The sequence below is a fragment of the Halichoerus grypus genome, chromosome 2 (assembly GCF_964656455.1).
Source record: "Halichoerus grypus chromosome 2, mHalGry1.hap1.1, whole genome shotgun sequence".
NCBI classification, from domain to species: domain Eukaryota; kingdom Metazoa; phylum Chordata; class Mammalia; order Carnivora; family Phocidae; genus Halichoerus; species Halichoerus grypus.
This window is the reverse complement of record NC_135713.1, coordinates 167,279,055-167,301,054: the sequence shown is the minus strand read 5'-3', so window position 1 is coordinate 167,301,054 and position 22,000 is coordinate 167,279,055. Positions and strand designations below refer to the sequence as shown.

Below are 22,000 nucleotides of genomic sequence, written 5' to 3'. Positions count from 1 at the left end.
AGTTCGTCGTCCTAGGACAACTACAATTTGCCACCATCATGGGGGTAAGAGAACAAACAAGAATCCCTCCTTTTATCTGGAAGGGGCTTTGTAGGAAACCAGTACACAAAGTTCTCATTAGCATCCACTTCAGGGCAGTGTGGACTGGCTGGCTTTCGTAGCACCTGTCCCCACACCCAACTACCATGTCCAACCGGTTGGTCTGCTTCCCTCACCCCTTGCCCAAGAAAGGACAAGGACTTCAGAGGAGTGCTTTCATTAGCATTTTCAATAGTAGGTGCAGAGGATGCCCCAGGCCTGAGGCTCGTATGCGTGAGGCTGTTCTTGGCTGTGTTTGCTCTTCTGGCCACAAGTTGCAGGCTCTGGGCCTCTCACTCTGTCAAAAACTTGTCTTTGTGTTGCTGGCTGGGGACGCGCTCAGGGCAGAAGTCTGAGCGGAGAAGGCGAGAAAAGTAGATGAGGATCATGATGTCCAGCATGAGCAGGTTACCCAGCAGAAAGGTGCCCAGGGTCCTCTGGCCCAAATAACGCAGGAAGAAGTGGGTGAGGTAGGCCTGAGGGGCCAGGCGGAAGACAAAGTACATGACCAAGTTGACATACTTGTTGACCCGGTACAGGAGGAGGTGCTGGGCATTGTTTATCTTCATCATCATGCGGATGGTGAGGAAGATGTTGCTGACCTCTACCAGCAACGTTAGGACTCCCCCGCCGACAAAACTGTTCAAAAAGATGCCTGAAAAGAAGGCACCCAGGGCCTAGAAGGCAAGGGAGATAACGTGTTAGGGAACCCAGATGCCATGGCTTTCCTGAAAGCTGGTGGGAATGACGGCTGGGAAATCCATCCTTACTGGCTTCCTTCTGGATTATAGCTTAAGGTGGATTCAGCATGATTACATTTTGATTCTGGCTCTGGGTGGGGTTTCCAGTCTGTTCAAGGAGGTAATAGGTAAGGCCATGGATTGCTGGCCTCAAAAATTAACTCACCAAGGGCACAGAAACTGCCAACCTTCAGTGTCCTGGCATGAGATGTAGGACACGGGTTGGAAATGGGGTTAAGAAAGATGGTCTTTACCTCCCAGGTTCAGAAAGGGCTGAGACCAGGTTGCTAGCACCAGGCCTACACCACATCCCCTGCTTCTCATTTACCATGAGGTGATGAACGAGGTATTCCCAAGAAGCTCGTGTCTGACGACTAACCACGATGTCCACCGTGTCGTGGATGAAATACCCTAGCGGGGGGGATGGGAAAAGGTCAAAGGAACTGAACAAAAAGCTCCCTGTTCCCGCACCTACTTATTTTCTGGGCAAGACCTACCTGCGGAGAAGCAAGCGAGCAGATAGCCAGAAAGCGACCATGCCGTCTCAATCTCCACCAGCATCTCGGGGGTCTGCCATAGACTGGGAGGGAAGAAGGCAGTCTCTCAACATCTCCGCATCCCCAAGGACCCTCTACTCCCCTATGACCCCTCCCAGTCCCCGGGGAATCTGGGCTCGCGCTATTGGCTTTGTGCGAAGTGAGGAGAGGCTTGGCTGAAACCCAGGTGTCTCCCGGTTCCGAGATGAGCTTTCCCCCCTCCCCTGGGACCTCTGCCGCTCCTAGTTGGAGAGCTTTCCAAACAGGGAATCAGGTGAGACTGCAAGGCCTGAGCATGCCAGAGAGTGATGCGGAGAGAAACGTGGGATCCCCCAGCCACCCACCTTCACTCCCCCAGTCCCTCACTCACCACAGCAGCGCCCAGACCCCGGACACAATGGAGTGCGCGAAGGAGACGAGCAGGTTGTGCCAGCGCCAGGTGCGCAGGGGGTCGGCGCGCACGTGCGCGGGCAGGGGCAGGCGGCTGAGCGCGCGCCGGAGCGCCCGGAAGGTCAGCGTGGCGCCCAGGAGCAGCGGCAGGGCGGGGTGCAGCAGTGGGGGCATGCTGGCCCTCCCTGCAGTCTGTCTGTCTGCCCCGTAAGCCGCCTCGTCGGACTGCTCCGGGAACGGGGCTCTTCTCCGGCCAGTCCACACCCGCCGCCTCCCCGCCGGCCGCCAGCCTCACACAGTTTTCGCGTTGCCCTCTAGGCCCCTGCACTCCTCCCGGCTCCTCCCCGCGGGCCTCTGCCCCCGCCCCCAGCCGCTCCCGCCCCGCCCCGCCCCTGCCGCCTGCCCCAGTCCCTCCGGCGCCTCCGCGGCACCGAGGGCCAGAGCCCCATTTCCCGGGGGCCTCCGGGCCCCGCCTGGCTCCCGCGGACTTCGGGCGAAAAGGGGCTCTCCTGGGGGGCGCCGACGCCGCGGCACCCCTCGCTGGCGCCTCCCGACTGCCGACGGAGTCCTGCCTCGCTCGCTTGGCCTCATTAACCTGCGTCCCCTCTTTCCCCGGGGCTACCGGCTCCCCCGCCTGGGCGGGTACTGAGAGACCTCTCTCTCCGCCCTCAACTCCTTTCTGGGCAGAGCGGGGCGGGGCCCGTCGCACACCCGCGTCCTTTAAGCCCTGATCCTGGGGAGGGGTCCGAGCCCCGCCTCGATAATGGTCTCCGCCCATACCCTGTTCTTTCACTGGATCTCTAGCTTCTTCAGGCCAGAGACGGACATGTTTATCAGCTTCTACGGCGCCCCGCATCGACTCGGTGCCTAGAAAGGGTCGACTAATCCATCACCCTTCTTCCCAGCCCGCTCTTGGGCTGCTGGGGCCGAGCGGCTGTCACAGTACTCCCTCAGACAGTCCCAGCTCTTCTCCTGGCTCCCTGGAGGCTGGCAGGAGGAAGACCGCGGATTTGCCCGGGCTGCTGGGGTGACCCTTACTCTTCAGGACAGTGGCCTGGAGTAGTTGCAGCTCGTGGTCACTAGGTGTCAGCCTATCCCCATCTTGGCGCGGGATCCCCTCCCGCCTCCTAACACGCGAGGTGCGAAAGGGGAAAAGGCTGAGGACCCGAGGCTGGGGGTGGTGGTAGAAGAGAGGATGGTAGTGGGGGGAGGGGGGAGGCGGGGCTAGGGAAAAGATGCTGCGAGAGGGAGGGAAAGCTAGAGGGACCAAGAGGTTTGGGTATTTGCCTCCCTTGATGGTTCCAAGGTTACATATTAACCCCTGTGGGGCTCCTGGGTCAACCACGGCCCGATTGGTTTCCAGGTGAGAGCACGAGTGTCCCTTGTTGTGTGGCTTTTCCCCTCTGCGCTTCCCTTTGCTCACAGGGCAGCTTTGTTCATCAGCCAACAAAAGCCTGAGCCAGCGACCGAGGGCCCCTCGTGGGGCCCCTCTAGTGGTCTTTCCACGTGGGCAGGTTTGAGTACCCTTTTGAGTGGTGGGGCGGGACAGAACATAAACACTCCTTTCCTCACTCGCTCAGAAATAGGGACGCTGTCTCTTTGCTAATCACCATCCTCTCGCTCCTTAACTGAGCTTTTATGGAGCTCGCACAGAGCAGGAGGCACAGGGAGACAACAGGAATTAAACTCACTTCCGGTCAAAACCCTAGACAATCGTACTAACCAGCCCCCTACGTTTAGACAGAAGCCTTGAACCCACATCGGTCAAACAGCTCTCCTTCCTCCTCTCTCTGATGCTTTCAGATAGTGGTCCACTTCCCTCTCATCTAATCCCCAAAGGAGATTCTCCCTATAGTCGAGCGTTGAAGACGGATTACCTGCGGCAAAGTTGTGTGTGTGCAGGGCGGGGGGGGTGGGTAGTGATGACGAGAGCGGTGCTCACTTGTTGGGACAGCCTGGAGTCTCCTCCTCCCTAGGTGAATCCATGTGCACGGCTTGCTGTTTCCCCGGTCCCTCCCTAGGCAAACACGAAACTAACCGTGCTCCCTGCCCCACAGACCGAGAGTGCTGACACTCTCGGTACAGTTTTGGCTGTTTATCATTTGTGTGCCAATGAGAATCCGCTCTCTCCTTCCCAAATAGTGTCACTAGTGCGCAAAGAAGTCGGGGGGAGGGCGCCTGGGTGGCTCAGTTGGTTAAGCGACTGCCTTCGGCTCAGGTCATGATCCTGGAGTCCCTGGATCTAGTCCCGCATCGGGCTCCCTGCTCAGCAAGGAGCCTGCTTCTCCCTCCGACCCTCCCCCCTCTCATGTGCTCTCTCTCTCTCATTCTCTCTGTCTCAAATAAATAAATAAAATCTTTAAAAAAAAAAAAAAGAAGTCGGGGGGAGAGGGGCGCCTGCCTTCGGCTCAGGACATGATCTCAGGGTCCTGGGGTGGAGCCCCGCTGGGGCTCCCCGCTCAGCGGGGAATCTGCTTCTCCCTCTGCCTCTTCCTCTCCCCCCTCTCCTGCTCTCTCTCTGTGTCTCAAATAAATAAAATCTTTAAAGTGGGCTGAGAGAGATTGGCCCTTGCTTTTCACCCTCACTGGTTGTGCAGGGCACCCCTCCGCTCTAAGGAAGTTTTGTGAGGGCCGGATGCGAACACGTGTGTAGGGAATGGCTGGTACCGTTCTACCTGCCAAGCGCGCCAAGAACTGGCATAAAACCCCATTTCTGGGACTCTGAAAAAGCAACTGTGGGCGGGGGCTGCAAGGACTGGGTAAAAACAGCACAAGATAGATGCAGAGCTGAAACCGACACCAATCTCACTTGCTCCGCCCCGCCATTATCTGGCAGCGTAGGGGGCGTGGCCCTAGAGTGGGCGGGTCCGCGCACGCGCCGCGCCTGGGTGTGGGGGGTTCCGGAAATGTGACTCAGAAATGAGATGGAGAAGTACGAGCGGATCCGAGTGGTGGGGAGAGGTGCCTTCGGGTGAGCCAGGGATCTGGGGAAGGAAATTGGTCGGGGAGAGGGAAAATGAGCCCCAACTCTGACCGCGAATTCGCTGCCCTGTTAGCCGCGCCCCGACGCGTGAGCGCCCACTCGGAAAGCCCCGCCCAGGCTTCCGGTCCCGGGCCCAGCTGGGAGACTCCGCCTCTAACGAGGTCCCGCCCCCGACAAGCCTGTGCGCCGCCTCAGAGTTGCGTTCTTTGATTCCTGACTCATTCATTCAACAAAGATTGAGCGCCAACTATACCGGTCAGGCTCTCGGCGCCGACTGTACAGTAAAGACCAAAATAGGCGTGGTCTTTTCCCTCTCGGAGCTTACAGACTGTAGTAAAATAATACAATAAACAAGATATTAAAGCAGTTATTAACAAGCTGCGAGCGTGGCATACAGCGGGGGTACTTATTTGGGGAGGGGGTCAAGGAAAATTTCTCTGAGAGGTGAAGTTTAAAGCGAAGACTTGAGGAATGAAAACCAGAAATCCGAAGGTGAAGGCAGAGCTTTCCAGGCAGAGGAAGCAGCATATCCGCATGCGGGAAAGAATTCAGAGTATTCAAGGAACTGAGAAAAAGACTGGTGAAGTTGGAATGTAGTGGTCATGTAGTATGTAGTAGGTAAAGAATGATATATATATGTGTGTGTATATATGTATATATACACACACATATATATATGAAGAATGGTATAAAATGTGATTGTCACAGAGGACAGATGATGGCCTAATAGGCTGAGGTAAAGAGGTTGAATTTATTTGAAGTGTAAAAGGGAAGGGGTTTAAGCAGAATGAATGGTCTTGATATGATTTGCATTTTTAAAATGTCACTCTGGCTGCTGTGTGGAACTTAGATTTGAGGATGACAGAAGTGAAAGGCACCATTTTAAAGGCTATTGCAGTACTTTAGGCAAGAAATAATGATTTGGTCAAGGGTTATAGCAGAGGTCAGAGATGGTTGAGTTCATAATATGTTGGAGGTGGAAACAGGATTTACCGATATGTTAGTGTGAAATGAAGGAAAGATTTTGGCATGATTTTCAGGTGTCTGACTTTAATGGTGGTGTCAGTAACTGAGATGGAAAAGACTGAGGAAGGAAAGGGTTTGGGGGCAGAAATCAAAAGTTTTATTTTGAATTTCTTAAAATTTAGGATGCAGGATGCCTGGGTGGCTCAGTCGGTTAGGCAGCTGCCTTCTGCTCAGGTCATGAAACCAGGGTCCTGGGATCGAGTCCTACATCGGGCTCCTTGCTCAGCGGGGAGCCTGCTTCTCCCTCTGCCTGCAGCTCCCCCTGCTTGTGCTGTTCACTCTTGCTCTCGCTTTCTGACAAATAAATAAATAAAATCTTTTTTTTTTTTTTTTTAAAGATTTTATTTATTTATTTGACAGAGAGGCAGCGAGAGAGGGAACACAAGCAAGGGGAGTGTGAGAGGGAGAAGCAGGCTTCCCGCTGAGCAGGGAGCCCGATGCGGGGCTCGATCCCAGGACCCTGGGATCAGACCTGAGCCGAAGGCAGACGCTTAACGACTGAGCCACCCAGGCGCCCCATAAATAAAATCTTTTTAAAAAAAATTTAGGATGCTTGGAAGCCATTCAGGTAGAAAGCAAAGCAGGTAGTTGGATGTGTGAGTCTGGGGCTCAGAGGAGAGGTTTGAGTTGGAAATATAAATTTGATACTTAGATGATCACCTTACACTCCATTCATTCAGCAGATACTCATTGAGCTCCTACTATGTGCTAAATACGGGTCTCTGCTCTGGGGATATAGTTGTGAAGGAGAACAAGGACTCTGCGTTTATGGCCACTGACCAGAGTTGGAAGAAACTAATAGTATGGGGGCACCTGGGTGGCTCAGTCGTTAAGCGTCTGCCTTCGGCTCAGGTCATGATCCCAGCGTCCTGGGATCGAGCCCCGCATCAGGCTCCATGCTCGGCGGGAAGCCTGCTTCTCCCTCTCCCACTCCCCCTGCTTGTGTTCCCTCTCTCGCTGTCTCTCTCTGTCAAATAAATAAATAAAATCTTTAAAAAAAAAAAAAAGAGGGGCGCCTGGATGGCTCAGTCATTGGGCATCTGCCTTCGGCTCAGGTCATGATCCCAGGGTCCTGGGATCGAGCCCTGCATCGGGCTCCCTGCTCCGCGGGAAGCCTGCTTCTCCCCCTCCCACTCTCCCTGCTTGTGTTCCCTCTCTTGCTGTGTCTCTCGCTGTCAAATAAATAAAATATAAAATAAATAGATAAATAAAAGAAAAAGAAAAGAAAATAATAGTATGACCAGCTTCCACGCATAGAGCAGTTTTTATGTGCCAAGCACCATGCTAAGTGCCTTACATGCATTTTCTCATTTGATCCTCTCAACAACCCAGGGAAATTGATTCTGTTTTCCAGATGAAAATGTCATATAATCCCAAACCAGGTAAGTAGTAAGAGGAGGAGCCAGAATTTGAACCCAGGCAGTTAACTCCAAAGTCTATGGGAACTTAGGAAGATCAAGACTAACTTCACTGTGCCTCAGGTTAAATGACTTGCCCAAGGTCTCACACAGTGTTTGTGGTTAGTTCTCCCTGTTCTTTTTTTTTTTTTTTAAAGATTTTATTTATTTATTTGAGAGAGAGAGAATGAGAGACAGAGAGCATGAGAGGGAGGAGGGTCAGAGGGAGAAGCAGACTCCCCGCCGAGCAGGGAGCCCGATGCGGGACTCGATCCCGGGACTCCAGGATCATGACCTGAGCCGAAGGCAGTCGCTTAACCAACTGAGCCACCCAGGCACCCTAGTTCTCCCTGTTCTTAAACTCGGTGTTCTGCACATTTAGTTAGCTGACCTCTTAGTCTCTGTGCCTATTTCCCCTCTCCTAAGGAACATCCAGTGACCAGGTCTGCCCTGCCTGATATGTGGCTGGAGGCTCAGCTGGGACCTACCCCTGTGCTCTGTGTCCCCAGGATTGTGCACCTGTGCCTGCGCAAGGCTGACCAGAAGCTGGTGATCATCAAGCAGATCCCAGTGGAGCAGATGACCAAAGAAGAGCGGCAGGCAGCCCAAAATGAGTGCCAGGTCCTCAAGCTCCTCAACCACCCCAATGTCATTGAGTACTATGAGAACTTCCTGGAGGACAAGGCCCTCATGATTGCCATGGAATACGCACCAGGTGGGCCAGCCTCCTTGCATTGGCCTGGCTCCAAGGGCCTCTCATCTCTGGAACAGACAGATACAGATCAGCCAGCTTTCCTCCTCAGAACAGGTTGGACTGAGGGTCAGAGGTATAGAGTTGTGTGAGGCTGGCAGGCTCTTGCCCTGTCTGGGCTGGTAGTTTCTCAGCAGGAGAGTGCCAAGCATGGGAAAGCCTAGAGCTTAACTAGTTCCTTGTGGCTGCAGGCGGCACCCTGGCTGAGTTCATCCAAAAGCGCTGTAATTCCCTGCTGGAGGAGGAGACCATCCTACACTTCTTTGTGCAGATCCTGCTCGCGCTGCATCACGTGCACACCCATCTCATCCTGCACCGGGACCTCAAGACTCAAAACATCCTTCTTGACAAACACCGCATGGTTGTCAAGATTGGTGACTTCGGCATCTCCAAGATCCTTAGTAGCAAGAGCAAGGCCTACACGGTGCCTGGGCACAGAGGGGACTTCAAGGGTGCTGGAGGTTTTGAGGGCCAAGGCTCTCTCTGCATCCCAACCCCCTCCCTCCCCAAGACCTTGGCCCCTTAGCCCCTGGCTGGGTGGTCCCGCAGGGAGAAGCAGTCTCCGGTGGGCCTTGGACAGGGCCTTCCTTCCCCTGAGCTATAATAATATCCGCTTCCCTCCTGCAGGTGGTGGGCACCCCATGCTACATCTCCCCTGAACTGTGTGAGGGCAAGCCTTACAACCAGAAGAGTGACATCTGGGCCCTGGGCTGTGTCCTCTATGAGCTGGCCAGTCTCAAGAGGGCCTTTGAAGCTGCGGTGAGTTATACCCCCAAAGAGACAATTGGGAAATGTCTGTCTCCCTCCCCTGGAAGTCCTTGGCTCCAGCCACTTCTGTGTTTCTTCTCTTTTGGCTGAGTTGTTTCCCTCATCAGGCTGGTAGATTACCCCAGGGCTGTGGCTTCCCTCAGGCTTGGGTCCCCCATGAAACCGAGGACTCCTGAGGGCACCAGATTAGGGACCCTCCTAAGGGCAAGATGTGAGTTCTCCCAACCCCCTAAGGTTTCTGAGGACATAGCTGCAGCTCCCCTATGAGGAGTTCCTCTCACTGGGAGTCCCCTGGTCAGACTGCAAGTTCTGAGTGCGGGGCTCTGCTCTGACCACCCCATTAGACCTGGAGGCGGGAGGTACTGCGTCCCAAGAGCCTGGCCCAGGCTCTGGCCACCCTCCCTCTCCGTGCTTCCACAGAACCTGCCAGCGCTGGTGCTGAAGATCATGAGTGGCACCTTTGCACCCATCTCTGACCGGTACAGCCCTGAGCTGCGCCAGCTCGTGCTCAGTCTGCTCAGCCTGGAGCCCTCCCGGCGGCCGCCGCTCAGCCACATCATGGCACAGCCCCTCTGCATCCGCGCGCTCCTCAACCTTCACACCGACTTGGGCAGTGTCCGCATGAGGAGGCCTGTGCAGGGAGTGGGGGCGGGGCCTCAGGGGGAGCACAGTAAGCCTGCGTGCGGGGGTGCCAGGAATGGTTCGTGTCCTGAAGCCCCCGTCTGACCCACAGGGCAGAGAAGTCCCTGGTCCCTGGGCCACCCATGGCCCCCGGCGGCAGCACAGGGAGCAGGAGCACCGGCGCCCGCTGCAGGGGTAAGTCAGAGCCGACTGCCGGTGCCCCCTGACGCCAAGCCATTCCCACCAGTTTAATCGGCCCGACGCGCTGTCCCGCAGGCATACCCCGGGGACCCCCACGGCCGGCCATTCCGCCACCGCTGTCGTCCGTGTACGCGTGGGGCGGCGGGCTCAGCGCCCCGCTGCGGCTGCCGATGCTCAACACAGAAGTGGTCCAGGTGGCAGCCGGACGCACGCAGAAGGCGGGCGTCACGCGTTCGGGGCGCCTCATCCTGTGGGAGGTGAGCAGGCTGGGGGGCGGGGGGTGGGGGGCGGCTGATGCTCGGGGCCGGGAGGCGGGGCCGGAGGGGCCGCTCAGGCGCCGCCCACGCCCTCCCGGCCTCCCGCAGGCCCCGCCCCTAGGCGCCGGAGGGGGCGCCCTCCTGCCGGGGGCCGTGGAGCAGCAGCTGCCCCAGTTCATCTCCCGTTTCCTGGAGGGCCAGTCGGGCGTGACTATCAAGCATGTGGCCTGCGGGGACCTCTTCACAGCCTGCCTGACCGGTGAGTCCAGCAGGGGACTATCCTGGGGCATCCCACAGTGTCTCAGAAGGCCCCCCAGAGCAACTCCCCTCGTTGGTTGTCATTTGGTCACTCCTTAATGCTCCTCTCTACTCGTTAGCCTGCACCAGCTGCTTTATTATTATTATTTTTTAAAGATGTATTTATAATTTTTAGAGAGAGAGAGATACTTTACTTACACAATCTCCTTTACCCTTCACAATAGTCCTGGCCAGGTAGTTACTGTATATTATCCTCATTTGAGGGAGGCTCAGTGACAGATGGGGAAAGCTCCGATCTAAAGCTCAGAGGCGGGGTGCCTGGGTGGCTCAGTCGTTAAGCGTCTTCCTTCGGCTCAGGTCATGATCCCAGGGTCCTGGGATCGAGCCCTGCGCATCGGGCTCCCTGCTCGGTGGGAGGCCTGCTTCGCCCTCTCCCACTCCCCCTGCTTGTGTTCCCTCTCTCACTGTGTCTCTGTCAAATAAATAAATAAAAAATCTTAAAAAATAAAAATAAACTCAGAGGCTGTCACTTGTCCAAACTCCCACGAAGAGACACCCTGCCTGTCCTTTTCTGCCTCTTGTCCCATTCTTCCAGACTTTGCTTCCAACTTCTTGCTCCTCCAACCCATGGACTGGCCTCTTTGGAAAAACAGCCCAACCTCTCTCCCTTCTCTTTCTTCACCAACTCCCTCTGCAGACCGAGGTATCATCATGACCTTTGGCAGTGGCAGCAATGGGTGCCTAGGCCATGGCAGCCTCAATGACCTCAGCCAGGTGGGTGCTGCAGGTACCTTGGGGAGGAGGTGGAAGTGGGGAGATGGCAAGGAGCCCGCATCTGACAGCTGACACCGGAGTTGGAGGCCGGGGATCCCCAGCAGCCATAGGTCCCTCTAGCTCCCAGGCTGCACCTGTTCTGGGCAACACCAGGGGAAGTACAGAAAGACCAGGCTTTTCCCCAGTGGTTGCAGTGTGTGTGTGTGTGAGAGAGAGTGTGTGTGTGGCGGGGGTGTGTGTGGCAGTTAAAGACACAGCTGTCAAAAAAAAATTAAAAAAAAAAAAAAAAAGGCACAGCTGTCTCATGAGAATTTGCAGCCTCCAACTTCTTCGTCTCTCCACGGGATGCTGAGGCCAGGCAGCTGGTCCAGGCCCCTTACCTCGTCTCTCTCGCTTCCCCTCTCTCTCTCTAGCCCACCATTGTGGAGGCGCTGCTGGGCTACGAGATGGTGCAGGTGGCCTGTGGGGCGTCCCACGTGCTGGCCCTGTCCACTGAGCGAGAACTCTTTGCGTGGGGCCGCGGCGACGGTGGTAAGCCCTCCGCCCTGTTCCAGGCTCTAGGCTCCATCTCACATGCCTGACTGGGACTGGTTCCTCTTCATACCCGCCTTCCACCCCATGGCCCCTTCTCCCTCCTTTCTCTTCCAATTCCACTCATTTCTTGATTTAACAAAACTTTACTGCACATCTAGTAGGAGCCCCTCCTTGTGCTGGGTGCAGAGACAATATGAACAGGAGTCCCTTCCTTCAGGTGCTTACGACATAATGAGAGATCTCGTTCATCCGACAGTACTTATGGTGGCCCTCTCTGGGTCAGATGTCATGCTAGGCATTTGAAACCAGAGAGGACTTACATGGGGTTTCTGTCCTCCTGGCAGGCTCACTCTAGACGGGGGAGGGATGACATCTCCCTGCAATAAAAGAGAGACAGCATCAGGGCTCCCCTCAGGGTCCAGAGACGTGGGAACCCAAGGAATGGCATGGGACGTGCCTGGAGGAGACAGAGTTGGCACGTGAACAGCGCCATAAGGAGGAGTAGGATTTTGGCCACAGAGGGCCCAAGGTTAGGTATTTCTGGCTGAGGGCACAGCCTTCACTCACGAGGTTACCTCCTCTCCGTGGCTGCTCCTCATCCTGGCATCACCAGCGCTAAAACCCAGACTAGCCCCATCCTGGTTTCTCCTTGTAGGCCGGCTAGGACTGGGCACCAGGGAGTCCCACAGCAGCCCCCAGCAGGTGTCCATGCCCCCAGGACAGGAAGCCCAGCGGGTGGTATGTGGCATTGACTCCTCCATGATCCTCACTGTCCCTGGTCGAGCCCTGGCCTGTGGGAGTAACAGGTGAATGGGTCCCCTGGCGTGACCAGCCTGCCACTCCCCCTCCCTGGCCGCTAATGCTCCATCTGTCATGGCCTCCCTTCCACCGAGGGTCCAAACTGAGGGTGGGGTTGAGAGCGCTGCTGGGTTCAATCCAGGGTGGGATCTGTCCCCTAGGGACCAGCTCTTGCCCAGATTGGTGGGGTCAGTCGGGTCTATGCAAACCGTCAGTCAGACTTGGCTTCTGGCTCCACCTTCAAGGTTCAACAAGCTGGGCCTGGACCACCTCTCCCTGGGGGAGGAGCCTGCCCCCCACCAGCAGGTGGAGGAGGCCCTGAGCTTCACACCACTAGGTTCTGCACCCCTCGACCAGGAGCCCCTGCTCAGTGTGGACCTGGGCACTGCTCATTCAGCTGCGGTGACTGGTGAGTAGGACCCGGGCACAGGAGGCCGCAGGTCGACTGTCCTGGCCTCCTCGGGATCTCAGCTGAGGCACCCCTTTCCTTCCTCTCCTCTTTCCTCCCCTGCAGCGTCTGGTGACTGCTATACATTCGGCAGCAATCAGCATGGGCAGTTGGGCACCAGTGCCCGCCGGGTCAGCAGGGCACCCTGTCAAGTCCAAGGCCTGCAGAATATCAAGATAGCAATGGTGGCCTGTGGGGATGCGTTCACTGTAGCCATTGGGGCAGGTGATTGATTAGTGGGCACAATGGGGGCAGACAGGGGTGCTGGCAGGCCCATGAGTCGGGGGTGGGGGGAGTATCCTGCTCAGGGCTCCTGAACCTCCTACTGGGGCCAGTACAGCAATCCAGGAGGGTAGCTGCTTGCTAAGCTGTGTCCTCCTATTTCCGTCCTTGGGATTCTCTTTGGCAGAGGGTGAAGTGTACTCCTGGGGCAAAGGGGCCCGAGGTCGACTAGGAAGAAGGGATGAGGATGCTGGACTCCCTCGGCCAGTGCAGCTGGATGAGACACACCCCTACACAGTGACTTCTGTGTCGTGTTGCCATGGAAACACTCTCCTGGCAGTCCGCCGTGAGTTGTAACTTTCCGCCTCACATCCACAAGGGTTAATCCAGCGCGTCCCTGCCCACGCTCCCATCCCCCAGTGGTCACAGCCCAAAGCACTAAAAGCATCTTAAGCCCCCAGATAAATGAAAGCAGAAGCTGCAGGGTAAGACAGCTTCCTGCCTGGGGAGGGCAAGGGAGTCAGTCAGCCCTTCTGAAAGGCTGTTCCCAGTGCTTGCCGGGGCCCAAAGGCATTCTTTGTCCTACCCCCAATCCCATTTAGTTGGCACCTCTGTTTCTGGCCGGTCAGGGTCCGGAGTCCAGGGCCCCGTGTGGGAGTGGGAGCGGAGGTGGGTGTCCCTCGCTGGAGGCACTGCCCTCAGGGCGGCCGCAGGGCTTTCTCGTGTGTACCCTGCAGCGGTTACCGATGAGCCGATTCCCCCGTGAGGCACCTAGATACACCCCTGGACCACCCTGATGTTGCTGCTCCTCCGACCGTGCTTGAAGACTGCAGCTGCTTGCAGCAAGACTGTCCCCGCAGCCCCCTGGAGGGTCCTCAGTGTGGCGGAAGAACCAGGCAAGCGGCCACTCTCCTTTGGCCCTGGACCCGTAAACCTCAACCCACCCCGTTCCCCCAGTATCTCTCTTTTCTCTCCCCACCCCTCTTAAGTTGGTGTCCCCAGGGTCCAGACTGGCTAGAGTCGGAAAGCCGACCCAACCTTCCGAAGCAGGGTGGCCTCCAGAGTCTTGGCAGAAAAAAGCTGGAGGCAGCTGTGGCTCCACCCAGACCCTGTCCTTTCCCCAGCCCAGTTAGAAAATAAGCCGCTGGTGCCCCCTGGGATAGCAGCTCAGTGCTCTGGAGCAGGGCAAGCCCCATCCTGCCTGGACTGGCCATTCTGGCAGCCTGGCTTCTGCATTGCCTGGAACAGGGAGCTTCCCCACCCACCCCCGCTCCGAGATCCCGAGGCATAGATGTGCTGCACAACTTCTGAGCGGACTGGGAGTGCACCTGCAAGGGCACCAAAGTGTCTACTGCAGAGGGGGATCCCTGCTGAAGGTTGCCCTCACCCCAGCCATTCCCCCAAAGCAGGTTGGGAGAAAGGGTAGCTGGCTGGGCCAGACCAGTTTTCCAGATGACTGGGAAATCGCGCCAATAAAAACATCAGCTGCCTGCCTAGAATGTGGTCTCTTCGGGGGGGATGGGGTGGCGGCCCGACACCCCAGGGCTGGGCAGGGCCGCGGTCCAGGGAGGAATGTGGGCGCAGCCTGAGGCTGGGGCCGAGGTTCCTCTGGCCCAGCGCCCAGCTCGGCTTCCCCGCGCCAGCCCAGCTCCCCAGATCTGGTTGCCAGACTTCAGCTGCCTAGCACCTGCAAGCTGGAGTCCCGGGCACTGGGGCGACACGTGGCCCCCCGAGACCGAGCTGTTGACTCTGGAGAAGCGAACCTTTGTGGCGCGGCCCAGCCCGGCCGCCGGGGCCCTCCGGCCCATCCAGGGTCAGGGCGCCCCCGGCCCCGGGGAGAAGCGGAGCCACGATCTCTTCCGAAAGGGAGAGAGGAGCCCGCGCTCGGTGGAGGGCGCCAGGCTGGCTGTCCGCCGACCCCGACGCCGCGAGCCCGCGAGGTGGGTGGGAGCTGGGTGCGGTGGGTGCTAGGACCGCGCGGGCGCGGCTCCACCCCCTCTTCCGGCGGGCGGGCTCGGGGGGCTGGGCGCAGGCCGCGGCCGCCAGTCGGCGCCGCCCGGAGCCGGGAGCGCGGCCGGAGCGAGGCGCGGGCTGTGGGGCCGCCGCGTGCCCGGCCCCGCTTGCCCGTGCCCGCCGCTCGCCCGCCCGCCCGCCATGCCCGGCTTCGACTACAAGTTCCTGGAGAAGCCCAAGCGGCGGCTGCTGTGCCCGCTGTGCGGGAAGCCCATGCGCGAGCCGGTGCAGGTTTCTACCTGCGGCCACCGCTTCTGCGACACCTGCCTGCAGGAGTTCCTCAGGTGCGGGCCGGGGGGAGCGGGGGACGGCCGTGGCCGTGGCGAGGGGGGACGGCGCGTGGGGAGGGGCCCAGGCCGGAGGCACGCCGGGCCTTTGTCTGCGCCGCGGCTCTGTGACCTCAGGGGCGCCCACCGTGACGTCACGGGGCGGCGGTGACGTCAGGCCCCGAGGGAGGACTCCAAGCACTAATCCGAAGGGTCCCGGGGCCCTACGGAAGAATTCGGTGCCTGACCGAGGGGAGGAGGTGGGAGAACACGCCCTTCCTGACCCGTGGCAGGCCCTCCCCCTCACCTGAAAGCCGGAGCGGCCTCATCCTTGAACTTCGAATCCGTACGGGAAGAGGAGGACAGAACTCTGTCCCGCACAGTACCTTAAGCCTCTGGAGTTTCTGCCCATCTAATCTGTTCTGATCCTAAGAACGATCCGAGAACGGCAGCTATTGTTCTCCCATTTCACAGATGGTGAAAGGAGAGATTCAAAGAAAGGCTGCGACTTGCCCAGGGTCACACAATTACTTAAAGGCTGAACTGGGATTTAAGCCCGGGCTGCTTTTGGTCGTACAACAGAGGGAGGACTGTGACGCTACAGATCGCCCCTGAAGCAGTGGGACCGCTCGGTGTCCCTCCTTGCCCCTGGGGATCTTGAGTACCAAGAGTGGTCCGTAAATCGTGACGGAGGGGGTCGCACCCTGGGTGTTACTGAACCAGGGATCCAGGTGACCCCTTGGCTCTGGGGCATCTCTTGAGTTCTGGGCGCTCTGCGGTGTCCTGAATCTAAACTCTTTTGCTGGGAACTGTTCAGGCCCGGGTGTGGGGGGGCGAGATGAGGGAGCCCCCACTCCTGGGGAGGTCGTGGCCCAAGAGCACAGGGGAAAGCTGGGTCAGCCACTGCCGCCTGGCTGGAGGCTGTTTGCTGACGGGGGAGCTAGGGGCGCAGGCAGGGAGCACTTCGGGGCTCCTGCCTTCAGTGCTCCCCGCTCCCTCTCTCGGCGCGCTCCCTCTCTCGGCGCTCCGCAGCCCCCCGCTGGCGGAAATCTCAGCAGGCCCTTTGTTTTCAGTTCCCCACAGCCTGGGCCGGCTCCTGCCCTCACATATGCTCCTGCGAGAGCTGCTAGGCCGCCCCCTCCTCCTTTTCCCTCACCCTCCTCCCTCCTCCCTCCAGTGTACACACAGACTCCCCTACACACAGCCCCATTGTCTGCCGCGGTGCCCTTCCCCGGCCCTCTGGTTTCCAGATGAGGCCAGCTGAGCCCCTACCCCCTCCCAGCTGACCCACCCTTACTGCCTCCGAGGGAGCAGGGGAGGGGGCTGTCAGGCCGTTTCCCTCCACCTCCTCCTCTGCCCCTCTCCCCGGCTTCTGCCCCTCCCCCTCCCGGAAATCCCCTCTTCCGCTCCCATAGCCCCCTCCCCCCATCCTGTTTTCTCCCCTGGGCCTGGGCCTCCACTGCACAGCGTGGAGCGGTCTCGGCCCCTGCCTCCCCCCCCCCCCCCAGCGCCTGAGCTGTGCAGCTGAGGCCCCCGAAGGAAAGAAGTGGTTGAACAGGCTCTGTCCCTCACCACCACCCCCTACCCTGCAAGCAAGGGTGTCCACAGCCCTGGCGGAACCTTTGTCCTGGCTGGGCCCCAAGCTGCTCGGGCTAATCTTCTGCCTGAAGCCTGGGGACTTGCCTTAGTCCCCTCCCTGTCTCCCAAACCACTAAATCAGCACATTCCTGAAGCAGCCAAGCAGACCCCTCCCCCATGGCCCACCCCTCTTTCCCCATTCCTGCCAGGGCTATTACTCAGGTTGGTCCAGGAAGACTGGTTGCCCTATGGGCATGGGCACACCTCTTCAGTGCCTGGGCATGTATTGTTCTTGGCATTGGTGGCGTGGCCAGTGGTGGTAGTGGGGTCAGGGGAGGTGGGTGCTAGAAATCTTCTGGGCACCTGGGGCATGAGCTGCCCAGGTCCTATAAAGTACCATCATGGACAGGGCTGTCATGTGGCTTCCACTTCCTCCTTGATTTCTGCCTCCCACCTGCCTGACTCAGATCTGCCAGGAATGCCATGCCCGAGGGCCTTCGGTCCTACTGGGTGAGCCCTGGCCCTGCCTAGGCTGTGCACGTTGTGCCAGGTGTGTGTGTGACTGGGCCTGGCCAGGGTCAGCAAGGCCGTGTTGGTGGAAGGAGGTGCACCAGCAGGTTCCTTGGTGCTAACCGCCCGGTGGGGATTGGTGCAAGGTCAGAAAGCTTTCAGCGCCTGCCGTGCGGTGGCCAGAGTCTTGGCTGAGCTTGCCTGGAGGGTTTTTCTTGCCCCAGCCTCTTTTTTGTGTGTACAGTGTAGTAGAACCTGAGCTGTGGAATCAGACACCCAGGTGCTGCTTTACCTGTGAGTCTCAGTTCTTTCATCTGCAAAATGGGGGCATGCAGCCCCTTCTCAGAGGGAGGTGGTTAGGACTGGATAGGAGTGTAAAACACTGCCTTAGAGTGAGCCTGTCCTCTTTGCTTTAGAAGACACACCCTCATGGGAGGAGGGAAGGGATGGGGTAAAGTGGCCCCGGACTGACCTTTGCTCTGGGTTCTTGGACAAGAACGCTAATGGGGGCTGGGCAGCCCTGCCACTTCATCTCAGCCCATCGCTGCCCCCCCTACCCTGTCCCCCCAGCCAGTGAAAACTAACAGGGGTGGAGGGCAGGTGTCCTGTTCCTTTTCCAGTCCGGCTGCCCTCCTGGGGGGGAGGGGTACCAGCTGCCACCTGTTGGCCACATGCTGTCAGAGGCAGCTGTCTGCCTCCACTGGGCCCAGAGCCCCTCTCCCCAGGGTAAGAGCTAGGATCTTTTGGGGTCTGGCTGAGAACTGGTCCAGGGAGGGAGGGAGGGAGGGGGGTGGGGCCTGGGTTCTCCCTTCCCATAGCTGGAGCCTGACCCTGTCCGCTCCCCCTTCACAGTGAAGGAGTCTTCAAATGCCCTGAGGACCAACTTCCTTTGGACTATGCCAAGGTGAGCCCACAGTGCCAGGCAGAGGCCCAGGTTACAGGCTTTTGCCCTGGTGGGGGCTGGGGTTGCTGGCTGCCAGTCGGCTCAGGGCCAATGTCAACCCAGTACTGTGGAATCCTGTGCCCCCACAGAGGGGGCCTCTTCCCTCCCACCGGGCCCGTTTGCAAATGAGGCCAGTGTTTGCCCTGGAGGGCAGGCACAATGCCCAGCCTGTGGGGGTGCACAGAGCTGCTCTGTGCCCAAAAGCAGTGCTCCCCTCCCCTTCGGGTGGCAAGCCATACCCGTGGCTGACGGCCAGGACCCCTCTACCAGGAGGAAGGAAGCAGAGGATGTGGGGGCTGCCTGGAACTGAGCAGGCTGATTGGTTGACACTCCAAAGGGAGTGTCATGTGCAGGCATGTTGGGGACCCTGGTATCCAGCTGTGGAGCAGATAACCACCTGCTGTGCCTTTTATCCCAGGGCACAGAGGGGAATATAGCTCCAGAGAGCCTGTTAACTGACTCGAAGGTAGAGCTAGCCTGTCGGGGGTGGGGTGGGGTGGGGTGGGGTGGGGGTGGGTTGGTAACTGGGGACGGTAGCACGCTCTGACCCTGCGCGGTTCCTCCCCGTCCACCCAGATCTACCCAGACCCCGAGCTGGAGGTCCAGGTGCTGGGCCTGGCTATACGCTGCATCCACAGTGAGGAGGGCTGCCGCTGGAGTGGGCCGCTCCGGCACCTGCAGGTGAGTCTCTGATGGGGCCCGAGGGGGGCGGCCCCTTTCCTGGCAGGCGCTCACTGCTTCCTTTCCCCCCAGAGCCACCTGAACACGTGCAGCTTCAATGTCATCCCCTGCCCCAACCGCTGCCCCACCAAGCTCAGCCGCCGGGACCTGCCTGCCCACCTGCAGCACGACTGCCCCAAGCGGCGCCTCAAGTGCGAGTTCTGCGGCTGCGACTTCAGTGGGGAGGCCTTTGAGGTGAGGGGGGGCGGGGGGGAGGCCTGGCCGAGGGGCGCGGGAGAGCGGGGCACCCGGGAGCCCCGGGGATCGCTTAGCTCGGCCCCTCGGGCATTTGCGCAGAGCCACGAGGGCGTGTGCCCCCAGGAGAGCGTGTACTGTGAGAACAAGTGCGGTGCCCGCATGATGCGGCGGCTGCTGGCCCAGCACGCCACCTCCGAGTGCCCCAAGCGCACCCAGCCGTGCACCTACTGCACCAAGGAGTTCGTCTTCGACACCATCCAGGTGCGGCCCTCCCCGGGCGGGCGGCGGGGGCGGGCGCGGGGCGGGGGGCGGGGCAGGGCGCGGGGTGTCAGACTGCTGACGGCTGTCTCGGCCCCTGCGGCCCTAGAGCCACCAGTACCAGTGCCCGAGGTTGCCCGTGCCCTGCCCCAACCAGTGTGGCGTGGGCACGGTGGCTCGGGAGGACCTGCCCGGCCACCTGAAGGAGAGCTGCAGCACCGCCCTGGTGCTGTGTCCGTTCAAAGACTCCGGCTGCAAGCACAGGGTAAGCTGCCCTCCGCTTTCCCTCCGCCCCGTTCTGGGTCCTTGAAGCATCAGGTGCAGACGGGCTGCTCTGAAGCCTTGGGTCCTTCCCTCTGCCGGCCGCCGCCGCCTCCTAAGTGTCCTCTGTCCGGCCCGGTCAGAGCTGGGGCCCCGCAGCCCTGTCCCCGCCCCCTCCCCCCCCCCCCCCGCCCCGGTCCTGCGCCTACTGAGAACCGCCCTCCCTTCCTCCCCCGGCCCGGGGCTCTGCCAACAGTGCCCTAAGTTGGCGATGGCCCGGCACGTGGAGGAGAGCGTGAAGCCCCACCTGGCCATGATGTGCGCCCTGGTGAGCCGGCAGCGGCAGGAGCTGCAGGAGCTGCGGCGGGAGCTGGAGGAGCTGTCGGTGGGCAGCGACGGCGTGCTCATCTGGAAGATCGGCAGCTACGGCCGGCGGCTCCAGGAAGCCAAAGCCAAGCCCAACCTCGAGTGCTTCAGCCCGGCCTTCTACACGCACAAGTATGGCTACAAGTTGCAGGTGTCCGCATTCCTCAACGGCAACGGCAGCGGCGAGGGCACACACCTGTCGCTCTACATCCGCGTGCTGCCGGGTGCCTTTGACAATCTCCTTGAGTGGCCGTTTGCCCGCCGGGTCACCTTCTCCCTGCTGGATCAGAGCGACCCCGGGCTGGCCAAGCCACAGCACGTCACTGAGACCTTTCACCCCGACCCAAACTGGAAGAATTTCCAAAAACCGGGCACTTGGCGGGGCTCCCTGGACGAGAGCTCTCTGGGCTTTGGTTATCCCAAGTTCATCTCCCACCAGGATATCCGCAAGCGAAACTACGTGCGGGATGACGCCGTCTTCATCCGTGCCTCTGTTGAATTGCCCCGAAAGATCCTCAGCTGAGTGCAGACGGGGCTTCCGGAGAAAGGGAGGGTGGAATAGGACCTCAGTCAGGAACTGGCTGAATCCGGAGAGGGGGCCGGACCCCCTTTCAGCCTCTTCTGCCTAGGTTCTGTCCCCCTGTTCCCCCTCCCACCTTCCCTACCACCCTCAGGTGCCTCCTATTGGTGCTTCAGCCCTGGCCGCTGGGGCGGGAGCAGGTCTTGGGGTCATCAAGGGCTTGGAAACAAGTGATCCCAGGGTCTGTCTCCTCTCCTGGGCAGGGAAGAAAGACATGCCTTGGTGCCGGCCACACTCTTCCCGGGACTGAGGTGCCTGCTGGTGCTACGTCCCAAGAGCCATAGTTGGGGGGGGGGGGGGGGAGTTGGGAAAGTGAGGGGTAGTTAAAAGAATCTGTCTTGAGATCTGATTTCTCTTCCCCTTTCCTTGGCTGTGCCCCCTCCGGTTATTTATTTACTTGGTGCCAGGAGGGCACAGCAGGGAAGCCCTGGTTTTTAATAAATCCTGAATTGTATTTATTAACTTGGTTCCAGCCTGACTTATCTGGGATGGTTAGGGCCCTGGAAGGCTGGGCGTAACTGTGAAGGCCCAGGGCCAAAGGCGGGCTGCTGCTTCTTGCCACTCTGCCCTGCTGGGTCGCCCTCCGGTGGACGACAGAGGAGCTGCACCAGGCTTTGTGCAGGACGCAGTTGCCTGCCGCTGCCCACTGGTGGCTAAATGGGGGAGGTGCAGGCTCTGAACATTTTACAAGCCTGGAGTCCCTGATGCATCCATACTCCACCGAAGACTAGTATTTCCGCCCGAGGTGGGTCTTTCCTGATCTAATGGTAACAGCTATCACGTGGCAGACACTGCCAGGCGCTTTACAGGCATGACTTTGTTTAATACAACGGGCAAATGAAATCGCTTTGATCACCATCCTAAAAAAGCCAATCAGCCGCCTGTGGTGAAGACTTCGTAAGGCTTGTGCCCAGCCCATACCCAGCGACTAAGCCAAGGGGCTTTTGAGGTGTACAAGGCACCGGGATTTTCTCATCTGTATTTGTTTATTTTCCATACAGGCCTCAGTGAGTGCCTGTGATTATCCACATTTGGCCGATGAAATAGGAACAGAGGCGAGAACTGACTTCTCAGTGACCTTTCAGCTGGTTTGGGACAAGGCCTGGATTCTGTTGGAAGCTCCGGCACTCCCTGGCAGAATAGCTCCCGTTAATTTTGGCGGTAGAGTTGGGTTTAGATCCTTGCTGTGCTTGCTTTTTGGCAAGTTGCTCAGCTATGTGGGGTGTTGGTCTTATTGGTAAAATGGGAGTACTCCTGTTCCCCTAGACTTGTAAACTTTACAATTAATCAGCATCAAGTCCCTTACTCTTCTTGCTTGGCCCCGGGAAGAGGACCGGGGGGTGGCAACTATTATCTAATAGGGCTGTAGTTTTTGCCTTCACTCTCCCACATGCAAGCTGAGGTGAAAAGAGCCCTTGTTGGGTGACAGGATAGGACAGTCAGAAATGCCAGCCTGGGGAACTAACCACCAGCTTACCCTTCAAAAGGTCAAATTCACTGACCAAGGCGGAGATGGGGCCCTGGC

At 58.8% G+C, this 22,000-nt stretch overlaps 3 protein-coding genes across 7 annotated transcripts; 2 read left to right on the top strand and 1 right to left on the bottom strand.

The window, feature by feature from the left end:
- Window positions 1–250: 250 nt before the first annotated feature.
- TLCD1 (TLC domain containing 1) lies at window positions 251–2,089 on the bottom strand. The gene is made up of 4 exons (XM_036122054.2): window positions 1,725–2,089; window positions 1,316–1,398; window positions 1,147–1,229; window positions 251–755 (listed from the first exon to the last, which is right to left on the bottom strand). Exons 1-4 carry the CDS (start codon window positions 1,916–1,918, stop codon window positions 372–374), a joined length of 744 nt encoding a protein of 247 aa, XP_035977947.1. The 5' UTR covers window positions 1,919–2,089; the 3' UTR covers window positions 251–371.
- Window positions 2,090–4,613: 2,524 nt separating this feature from the next.
- On the top strand, window positions 4,614–14,281 carry NEK8 (NIMA related kinase 8). 4 transcript variants are annotated; one of them, XM_036122062.2, is made up of 15 exons: window positions 4,614–4,715; window positions 7,660–7,865; window positions 8,093–8,325; window positions 8,529–8,660; window positions 9,090–9,298; window positions 9,403–9,485; window positions 9,567–9,748; window positions 9,857–10,007; window positions 10,704–10,780; window positions 11,194–11,311; window positions 11,970–12,120; window positions 12,358–12,521; window positions 12,627–12,785; window positions 12,970–13,128; window positions 13,520–14,281. In XM_036122062.2, exons 1-15 carry the CDS (start codon window positions 4,669–4,671, stop codon window positions 13,546–13,548), a joined length of 2,100 nt encoding a protein of 699 aa, XP_035977955.2. In that variant the 5' UTR covers window positions 4,614–4,668; the 3' UTR covers window positions 13,549–14,281. The 4 variants fall into 4 exon arrangements, with proteins under 4 accessions (XP_035977955.2, XP_077924255.1, XP_035977954.2 ...); XM_078068129.1 differs by having other exon boundaries at window positions 10,602–10,780; XM_036122061.2 differs by having other exon boundaries at window positions 7,660–7,958.
- Window positions 14,282–14,817: 536 nt separating this feature from the next.
- Window positions 14,818–20,937, top strand: TRAF4 (TNF receptor associated factor 4). Of its 2 annotated transcripts, XM_036122064.2 has the most exons (7): window positions 14,818–15,079; window positions 18,002–18,053; window positions 18,669–18,773; window positions 18,846–19,007; window positions 19,110–19,271; window positions 19,378–19,533; window positions 19,786–20,937. In XM_036122064.2, exons 1-7 carry the CDS (start codon window positions 14,937–14,939, stop codon window positions 20,416–20,418), a joined length of 1,413 nt encoding a protein of 470 aa, XP_035977957.1. In that variant the 5' UTR covers window positions 14,818–14,936; the 3' UTR covers window positions 20,419–20,937. The 2 variants fall into 2 exon arrangements, with proteins under 2 accessions (XP_035977957.1, XP_035977958.1); XM_036122065.2 differs by lacking the exons at window positions 14,818–15,079; window positions 18,002–18,053 and adding an exon at window positions 18,128–18,558.
- The last annotated feature ends 1,063 nt before the right edge of the window (window positions 20,938–22,000 follow it).

Excerpts from the sequence above, each read along its gene's own strand:
- TLCD1 (XM_036122054.2), bottom strand. The coding sequence starts at position 1,918 with ATGCCCCCACTGCTGCACCCCGCCCTGCCGCTGCTCCTGGGCGCCACG. Across the intron at positions 1,399-1,724 it reads GGGGTCTGGGCGCTGCTGTG|TCTATGGCAGACCCCCGAGA; the intron begins GTGAGTGAGGGA and ends CTTCCCTCCCAG. Across the intron at positions 756-1,146 it reads ACCTCGTTCATCACCTCATG|GCCCTGGGTGCCTTCTTTTC; the intron begins GTAAATGAGAAG and ends CTTGCCTTCTAG.
- NEK8 (XM_078068128.1), top strand. The coding sequence starts at position 4,669 with ATGGAGAAGTACGAGCGGATCCGAGTGGTGGGGAGAGGTGCCTTCGG. Across the intron at positions 10,781-11,193 it reads GCCTCAATGACCTCAGCCAG|CCCACCATTGTGGAGGCGCT; the intron begins GTGGGTGCTGCA and ends CTCTCTCTCTAG. Across the intron at positions 11,312-11,969 it reads GTGGGGCCGCGGCGACGGTG|GCCGGCTAGGACTGGGCACC; the intron begins GTAAGCCCTCCG and ends TTCTCCTTGTAG.
- TRAF4 (XM_036122064.2), top strand. The coding sequence starts at position 14,937 with ATGCCCGGCTTCGACTACAAGTTCCTGGAGAAGCCCAAGCGGCGGCTG. Across the intron at positions 18,774-18,845 it reads GGCCGCTCCGGCACCTGCAG|AGCCACCTGAACACGTGCAG; the intron begins GTGAGTCTCTGA and ends CTTTCCCCCCAG. Across the intron at positions 19,272-19,377 it reads TCGTCTTCGACACCATCCAG|AGCCACCAGTACCAGTGCCC; the intron begins GTGCGGCCCTCC and ends CTGCGGCCCTAG.